The 9904-nt window shown below is 36.2% G+C and overlaps 1 protein-coding gene across 1 annotated transcript in view; it reads right to left on the bottom strand.

Moving 5' to 3' along the window:
- SYNE1 (spectrin repeat containing nuclear envelope protein 1) overlaps positions 1-9904 on the bottom strand; it is a 241632-nt gene that overhangs the window by 228443 nt on the left and 3285 nt on the right. Inside the window, exon 3 of the mRNA XM_031056245.1 lies at positions 990-1085. Within this exon, the coding sequence (XP_030912105.1) occupies positions 990-1085 (96 nt within the window). The remainder of the gene's footprint in view (positions 1-989; positions 1086-9904) is intronic.

Genomic DNA, 9904 nt, shown 5'->3' with positions numbered 1-9904 from the left:
AGGATACAATCCAGTGAATTTCACTGTAACAGGTGCCATCACTAAAATTATTTTCCTGTTTTACTACTTCTGGTTTGCCACAAGAGGGAGGCTTTCTGTCTCAGACTAACAGAAACTGAAAGGGATATAGTTCAACGGAGCAGAAACACACTGCTAAGTACGGCTTTATCCCATTTCACAGTAAAATCACTTTTTCAGTTTGATTTACTGCCTAATTTTGGGGTTCACCTGCAATCAAAACAGAGGTGAAATATGAAAAGGAGAACAAACTGCCTGTATATGAAGGAGCCTGTAACACCTGAGCCCTGGAGACACCTGAGTAACAGACCGCACTGCTCCTTCAGATGCTGCCACTTGATCTGCAAGCTGGTTTGGGGAAAGTCAGAGCCCTTGGCCTAAAATCCTTTCATTTTTCTCCTCCATGCACAAAACTAGCTTGCCTTCCAAAAGACAGCCTATTTGCTGTGTGCACACCATCCTCTCTTTACATAACTTGGCTGTGAAAAAGCCATTTGGCATCATTTAAGGCTCTTTACAGTAGCAGAGCAACTGTCAAGGCAAATGGATATAAACCCCCATGAAATTTGAGGAGCTTGTTTGAGGTTTTTTTAAGACAAAGCCATAAATTTAATGGGGAAAGTATCATTTTTTTTCAAGATGCATAGAAGTAACTTGCAGTTTAAACCTTGATTGTGTCATAGCGGCAAAACGCAGATGAACTGCAAAGACTAATACAAAAAATAAATTTTTATGAGCTACATGGCAAAATTAATAAAAAATGCATACAATCAAGCATGTTTGCAATAGTCTTTGTAATAATCCTTTGTGATCAGATAATCTACTCAGTGAAAACCTTATTTTCCTGTGAAGGAGTAAGTTGTTTTTACAGTAGAGAAATACAGAAACTTATTAGAAAATTGTACCCCACAGAAGTTATGCAACAATCTTGTATAAAGAAGAAAAAAGTTCTTGCAGAAAGAAGAACTTACCAGCTTCTGCCCTGAAAGAACCTCCAGAAGGGCAATTAGCATTACCCCATCTTTGATATCTTCAAACAGGTCATTCACCAGCATGGGAGGATTGCGCTGAAAAGGTAGAAGGCTTCAGATATCATAAAGGCTCACCAGTATTGAATCCTAATTCCAGTCCTCTTGAACAGAAACCCAAAGAGAGTGGCTGGTCCCCTTCTTTGTATTTTATAATTTTTTTATGTCAACATATCTTTTAACCACTGCTTTTCCACCACATTGTTTACTTAACATTTCTGGCACAGGACTGTAAAATTTTGTGGATTTCTGCAACTGATGATACAAAGTAAAAAACCTCCTGGCCCCTGCAACAAGCAGAGAAACACACCAACAGCTGCCTCTGGTTCTACAAAATATGCAGAATTGACAGATGTACTATTATGGTCACATTTCAATCCATCAGATTATTTTCCCTTGTGTTAATTATTTCACAGAAATTTCACTCTCTCAGTCCAAGCAATAGGAGGAGCTGTATGAAGGGAAAATCCCTAGAGTAGTGTAGCAGGTTGAGTGATGCTGCCACTTCTCACAGCTGACAGTTGTTACACTGAGTTGCTGTATTTTCTCTCCTCCAGCCTTGCAGGCTTTGGGTGCTGTCAGCACTGTCTCAGCTCCTGCTAAAGACAAATTGCTTAGCAAATGTGTTTACCTACACAAGAACAACAATGACAATACTCAAAAATATGTAAACAGATGATATTTTAGAAATTTTATATAACAAGGTCACATAATAATGCGCACCAGTTTGTGGAATTGTGGCTCTCAGCTGGTCAGTAGTTTAATGATCACAAAATGTCTCCCAGAAACAAAAAGTTTAAACTTGGTCCAGCTGACAAATAGAATAGGCACCCTCCAACATCCATCAGCTTGTGAGAATTCATAAACCTTATGATGATGATGATCATGATGATAATAATACAAATAATGATAATAATACTAATACCTGTTCATTCACTAAAATTACAATGAGACTACAAAATTCTCGAAACTACTTTAGGTTTAATAATTTAGTTTTGGGGTACTTGTTAAAAGAAGTGCTTGCACAACAAATTAACTATTTTTCTACCTATTTCTATCTACATTTTTGTGTAGAATTAGAGATTTGAAAAGATGAATCTAATAAATGAAACATTGCTTTTGAAAAGGTAAAACTGCAGGAACAAATTAGGAGAAAGAAAAAAGATTCCAGCTCCCCAAATTAAAAAAAAAAAAGTGCTTGGCTTGGATAAAATATTATTTCAATGAAACATAACTTTGGCATAAAGTGAAAAAAAGAACTCTGCTGGAAGTAGACTTCATCTCAGATTTGACGTGCTCTAATAGTCACACTAATAGAAGAGCCTATATTTATAAAATAAAGTAGCATTACAAGTCATTATGAGGGTATATTAAGTCATAGTTCTTTTTGATTTCCTAGCAAAGCAATAGATAATGCTCCTCCTTGGATCATGTTCTTCCTTAATATAACACCAAAGAAATCAATGAAGCAAGTGGGTCACTGAAGATTAATTTGTCCCAGTCTTGCATCACAGGCGGTTGATACAAATGCAATTAATTTTCCTCACCTTCTATGTTATCATTTCCTGTTTGAAGCTTGGAGCAGCTTTGGTTTTATCAGTATTATCACATGACAAAACACTGAAGAATTATGTGCTAAAATAATTCAGCCATAAAGACAAGAGGATTACAGCAGCTGCCATCCCAATCCAACAGGAGGTGAAGGCCTGAAAAAAACACCTGTCCAAATGCCCCAGTAGTGGGGTTTGTCTATTGAAATTGACTCTACAGCAATGAAGAGAGATGGGTTTCTTTTAGTGGGCAATTTAGGATACATTTAGATTGAAGGGTAAGTGAGATTTACAGTACCCCATGATTCTGGTGCCCAAAATGTGCTTGCCAGACAATATTTTTGAGCATAACACAGCTCCCTTCTCTCTTGTGTGCTTTGGTACCCTTACTCACAAATCAAGGTAGAGGTCAGAATTTGTCTCATCCCAAAATGAAGCCAAAAGTCATCTGGACTTCATCTGCAAAGCAAGTCTGGGAAGCACTCCAGTTTTCCCCAGTGTCTAGCTTCACTCTGTAATTAAAACCTCTGATTATCCAAGCCAAACTCTTGCTCTGAACCACCAGACTGGTGGTATTCAGTGGTACTGACAGAAGCTACAAAAACTAATTTACACCCCAACTGAGGCTTGGTACCATGGCAAGGCAGTGAAAGCATCCCAAGCACATTAACATCTACAATACTTTCTGCTTGAATCAAACCTTGGTCTGGGGAAAAACAGCTGTAGAGACAGCACTGAATTAGATGAAAAGCTGAAAAGAAACCATCAAGCACCAAAGTTGGTAAGAACTCCTGCTCTGAAGTGTGAGAATCACAATTGTCCTTAAGTCAGCATGCTGAAATGCACTTTTTGTTGCTGGAAGGTGGCATAATTACAAACACCGCCAGTGTTTAGCAGCATGCACCATGGATCTTACCAATCAAACTGGATCTTTACACCAATAAAACTGGAACAGAAGGCAGATACAATACCTGTATCACAAGATGCCCTGTATAAGACCCCTCTAATATGGAAATTTAGTCATTTATGTAGACTGCCAGAAATGTTCTCAGTAATACACTATATAATACAATGCTTTACACTATCCTGAAGATGTTAACATCTAATTACAAGGAGGTTACACTCTCATCATATTTCATAAATCACCTTTTTTTTAAACTACTCTACTTTGGGCACATCAGCATGGAATTTAGATGATGATGATGATGATTATTATTTTAGTCACCGAGTTATATTTCTAGCTGCATATATAGAAAAATAGAGTCCTCTTTTACACAAGCATAGATTTCAATCTTATTCCCTGTGTTGATACACACACTAGCTGATACTGAGAAGTTCACATGTACTTATTTATTATATATGGATCATTTCACAGCAGGGCTTAAGCCACTTAAATGTTTTCTAGCAGATCCTCCACTGATACTAACACATCTTCTGTTGGAATGGGTTAATACCTACTCCTTGGCTGCATATATAACGAATGAAGTGAAAGACGAAGATGAACACTGATTACTTATTAGCCTCCAGAGAAGAAAGGTTTGGGGTCTTTTTAAGCTATTGTCACTTAGAATATATTGAAAACTTTTTTATTGATTCAGACTTAACAACTTTTCACTTAGTTCCTTAATGCACTGCCAAAATACTAACTGTAAATCAGAAAAAGCAAGGAAAGAAAACTGACTTAAATTTTTGCAATTCTAAAAAACATTTTAGAATGTACTTCAGATTTTGGCTTTTTGCACTTAAGGGTATAGCCCTAGCAATGCAATCAGCTGCAATGATCCTGATACACTCTTTTTTGAATGTTGGAAAGCCTGTGCAAAGAATTCTGCTATAATAGTAAAGAAAAGCCTTCAATTATAAACTTTTTGAACAAAATGTATTGGCAAAAGTTAGAATATACTTCAATGAATAATGAGACATTAAATCTGACCAACTTGTAAGGTGGCCCACACTATGATTTCAGGTGCCTCAGTACTTGATTAAGTTTTTTGCAAGTTTCTTCAAGAAAGAAAAACAGCAAATGCAGATTAATGATCTGCTATGTATTGCATTGCATGAATTCTACTAAAGACTCCTTTATTGCAGTTTATCCAATCACAGTAGTGCAGTTAATACTGAAAATGATATTTAGGAGTAGTCATGTCCCAAGGAAGGAATCATACTCAGAACAAGTAAATTCATGTGATCTGTAGGAGGAATACAAATTAAATGAGAGCAAATCTTCAAGGCTAATAAACTAGATTTTTGTCATAATAAATATTTATTTAAATAACTGTATTAGAACTGATCATAAGTGGGAACTGCGTAAGAAATGTTTTGCATAAACTTGTTGCTCTTAAAACTTGTCTAATTTGCTGTAGTCTCCAGGAAATATTCTGAATGACCTAAAGAACTGAACATTGGTCATATAAAAAAAAATTGACTGATAAGTCTCAAAAAGTTTCTGCAATCTCTAGAAATTCCTCTGTGTATGCAGTAAAATAAGTTTTGTAAAATCCAAACTTCAGATATGGAACAAACACATATTTGCTAAGCTTTACTCTTTTATTGCAAGACTTTTTCCTGCATTTAATTTCTCACTTGCATCTTTTCTACAGGAATCTTTTCCTCACACCCTGCACTTAACTTCTCTAATGAATAAATCATATTATACAAATAACAGCATCTGCATCATAATGAATGCCAATGCAGACATTGAATACTATTTTTGCTACATTAATTTTCAAATAATCTTTCAAAGACTGCTGAAAATGTACATGAAAATCTATCCACATGCACAAATAGGAACAAATCTATGAAACTGCTGAATTTGTCTCTGCAGGGAAATATATGTGAGAACAGCAAGGACAATGTGAAGTTTCCATTACTCTGTAATAGCTGGACCCCTTCTCTGGCACAATTTACTTCCTAAATCCATATGAATGTTTTCATAGTCCTTGGTGTTAGTGACTCTTCTAATTACTGAAGCTGAGGCACTCAGTCCTAAGTTTTGCATGATTAATTTCATTGCCCAAATTAATTTAGCATTCATGGTTTAACATTAGCGGTTATATGCAATACTAGCTGAAAACATATAGTAACTGTTGAAGCAGGACACTACCAGTCAGATTTTCCTCATTATGCTGTCAAGGTGGACAGTAGTCTATTTTTTTTTCTGTGTCAGTGACAAGGATACTGGGAGCCTCTGTTCTCACACTTGAAAAAGACCAAAAGGACCAGACTCAGTTAAATGATGAAAACTCATGAGGTTCATAAAAGACCAAGTTACATTTAAATTTTAAGAACCAGCTAACATCATGGACAGCACTGTGTGTGAGAGCTCCCAGTCTTGATATACCTGTTTCTTTTTCTTCCTTTCTTTGCTATGAAAGATATAATTTTGCAGTTTCAAAAGCTTTAACATGAGGCTTAATGTCCAGGTTTAATGCAGCATTATATAAATACTGCATACATAAAATTTAAAATTTTCATCCATTCCTAGTTTTATTTTTAATTGCTATCCATCCTCTGCTTTTGTTTTTTATGTGTGCATCCTCTTAATAAAAACACAAAATTAAAAGTAATTTCTTTCAGTAGATACTTGTTGTTCACTCTGTCAGTGAGTTTACTTTGGTGAGTACAAATACTAAAATTATCCCTACACCTGGGAACAAAAATGTTGTTTGATTGGGTTAAACCAATTTACAGCCTGTGTCTCAAACTTTGAAACTAATATTCCCCCAAACTTTCATGAAAGGTGAGAAAGGCAATAAAAAGCACATGCCTTAGCTGTTAAAGAAAGTGATATATTTTTCATCGTCTTTATTCATCTAATCCCCTACCTTACAAATTGGCATAGGTAATGAAATAAAAAAATATTTATGTAATTGTTGTTCTGAATGCAAGTAATGTCTCCTTTTTGAAATATTTGGTATAAATTTGTTCTGTATTTTAAATTTAGATTTTGAAAAGATGCTTCAAAACATAGTTAGAAGCATACTCAAATTACGTCTATACTTTGAAGCTTAGATTGAGATGAGGAAAAACAGTTCTACAACCATAGAAAAATATGAATAAATTATATGGAATTAGAAAACTTCTTGTCCTGTTACACATGCGTATCGCATTTATCATTAGTAGAACTGCACAGATGCACAAAAATTCAAAAGGATGGCCAGAAATTAGACCACATTAATTTCAAAGATTATGACCCAATTTCTGCAAGTGGCTGGCAGAGAAAACATGATTTCCAATTGATGAATCTCACCAGATTACTGCTCAGAATCACAGAACAGAGACAGCTGGGCTTAGGGAGACAGCAGAGGGACAGATGCAGCCTTGTGCTAACAGCTCACCCAAAATAAAGCTGCATCACATGACCTGCAAGTTAGCACACTTGCAGCCCTATCCTCTCTGTTCATCCCCTCTGGGTGAGGGCATGGCTTGCACCAAGGCTGTTTTACCTCCATCTTTTGAGTTGTCCCATAGTTAGCTGATGCCAAGGTCCCTTACTGGTCCTCTGCTTGTGAAAGAACATTGAAATGTGAAACATAACCTTAAAAATGTAGCATTCTATCCATTAAGAGTGAAAGAGAATAAAAAATTCACACCTTTCTCCTATTGCACAGACTCATATAACCATTTAGGCTGGAAAATTGCTTTAAAATCAAGTCCAATCATTAACCTAACACTGACATGTCCACCACTAAGCCATGGCCCTAAGTGCCACATCTGTACCTCTTTTAAACACCTCCAGGGATGATGACTCAATCACTTTCATAAGCAGCCATTCCAGTGCCCAACAACCCTTTTGGTGAAGAAATTTCAGCAATAGTCTTGTTTCATTTATCTGTTTTGCTCATTAGTATTTATTTGTACCCATATTTTCAAAGCCATTCCTAACATTAAATAGCCAAAAATAAGTGGTTAAATGTACTTGATAGTCTTAGTTATTGAATTAGTTTCTGTTTCAATTAGAGCATGGCTTTTTAGATGAAAAACATACACTAAGATCTTGGAGATGAGCAGGGAAGAATCTTTTACTCCTAGCAAACCCTAACAATCACATCCTGCTTTATGTCCCCACACTATAAATTGGTCTTAATTCTACCTAAAATAATCAAATCACTTCTGTGTTTCCATTTCTTTCAAATCACTACTCCTCACAATGTGAGAAACTGCTCCTTTTTAGATCCTCCTTTGCTCTACTCAATCAACACAATATAAGGATGACAACTCTACCTAAATAGTTTCCTTTCCTTTGCTACCTCTAAACCATCTTTCAAATCACTACAGTAAAACTCCATCAATCTTTCCATAGAAACCATTAATTCCTCCTGCTTTTGAGGTTTCATGCAGTACTTATTTTCAAAACCCCTCAAACTCATTTATGATGAAACATTTCTTTAGATAGCCACAGTGTTAAGAGTAACAGATACCCTAATTATAGTTTTCAGTTTTCTCTTATTTCCTCCTATTACTTTTTCCATTAACAATTTTATGAGGTTATCAAAAATGCCAATGAAAGGAAAGAAACCCAGAGTTTTCCAAGAGTAGCCAAGAGACAGAGAGACAAATTTGACATGAGTTTACTGTGAATTTGGAATGCATATACTGAGACAAATGTAGCACAGTGTTTGTGGATCAATGGTGAGACACAAAGGCAAAATTCAAATCATCTTCCCCCTGCCTACCCCTTTTTCCCCTGGCTCAGCATCTATTGCTGTTTCTCTGCTCTAAGTTTAGGCCAGCACTTCACAGTGTTCCTCACTAGGTACCAGACTAGTAGATGCTCCACTTTTTATTGGGTCAAAGACGAGAGCAGAATGCAGTCAGCGCTGCCTAAAAGTGGGTCTCCTTCCAGGATTTTTCCATATCACATTTCAAAGGCTTCCAAACAATGGATATCTTACATATCCCCAGTTTCTTTGGAAACAATCAAAACCACAACAACCTTTTACAAAACTCAAATAGCCTAAATATTGAAATTCTGAGTTAAAAGTCGGAACATGACTGCAAGGGGAGTCCTGGGCACTTCGGAGACCCACCTGTACAGTTATGATTTCCTACAGTTATGATTAACTCAGAAAACATTTTTCCACTGACACATTTCCAAAAACATAACTAACAAAGTTTTAAAAGCTTAAGATTTAAACACCTAAGAATTTGAATGGCATGGGTCACTTTAATTGAGTCTAATTTCTATAAGCCTATGCTCCCTTCAGCAGCATAACCGTGAGAATGGGAAGTTGAGCCAGATGATCTGACTTAGGCAGTGATGCAAACGTGCTGAAAGCCATCAATAAAAGTATCCCAGACACAGCTTTCCTGTGAAAGTGTGGTGAAGACCAATCAGTGAAGTGTGAATGAAGACCAATCAGTTACTACAAGTAACTAGAAGGTAGCTAAAAGTCAGGGCTGTGGCTGCATAACTGCCTGGTTTGGATGTGTTTCATCAGTCTTCACATTATAATGCCCATTAAGGAACTACACACCTAGACCATGCAAGTCAAAAGGTTCATCTGAACTCTCATGGCCCAAATGGACTAGAACAGCAGGAAGCATTTACAAATCCCAATCCATGGCAAGATCTCTTAGTGGCTGCCACCACTACTTTGTCTCTTGCCAAGGATTAATCTGTAGACTAGGGAATTATCATGACATGCACACACATGCTCATAATACCTATAATATGGTATAGATAACCTACCTAATAGTTCTACTTTTCCACAATTATCAGATTATTATCAATGACAAAACACAATTCAGAAACAGATGAACATGAAATAAGAGTTATTTTTTTCCTCTGGCACTCATTCACAGCCCCCTTAGTTGATGCTTTAGCAAACACTGAATGCCTTTTAATTTCAGTCAAAGTAAACAGAATAGAGTGCTTAAGTTCTCTCCTACATGGAGGGCTCTTCCAAATTATTTTAAAGACAATATGGGGACAGACCTCGTTTCCAGTGAGAATCCATTGCCAAAAAGTCCTGAAGGTAACTTTGTTCTTGTCGTTAAATCTTACAATGCCAGTGTAGTTAATTTCACAGTAAGCTCTTCCATTACATTCCTCAGCAATGTAAATAAATATTGCTGCTCTATCATATTGTCTTGTCAGATCAAATCCCACGATACAGCATTATATAGGCCTCCTGCTTTGCTCAGCTCATTTTTGAGGGTATTTTTTGCCTTACACAAAAGTTAAAACAGTGCTGTTACAGCTATTCTTTACTCAATTTTAGTGATCATTAATCTTCAGGCTTAAAAATACTTCAAAAAGCTGCTCTTAGAGTTTAAAATTTTAATTTATTGGACTAATTGATAACT

Source organism: Geospiza fortis, unplaced genomic scaffold (genome assembly GCF_000277835.1).
Source record: "Geospiza fortis unplaced genomic scaffold, GeoFor_1.0 scaffold162, whole genome shotgun sequence".
NCBI lineage: Eukaryota > Metazoa > Chordata > Aves > Passeriformes > Thraupidae > Geospiza > Geospiza fortis.
This window is presented reverse-complemented; position numbering and strand designations above follow the sequence as displayed.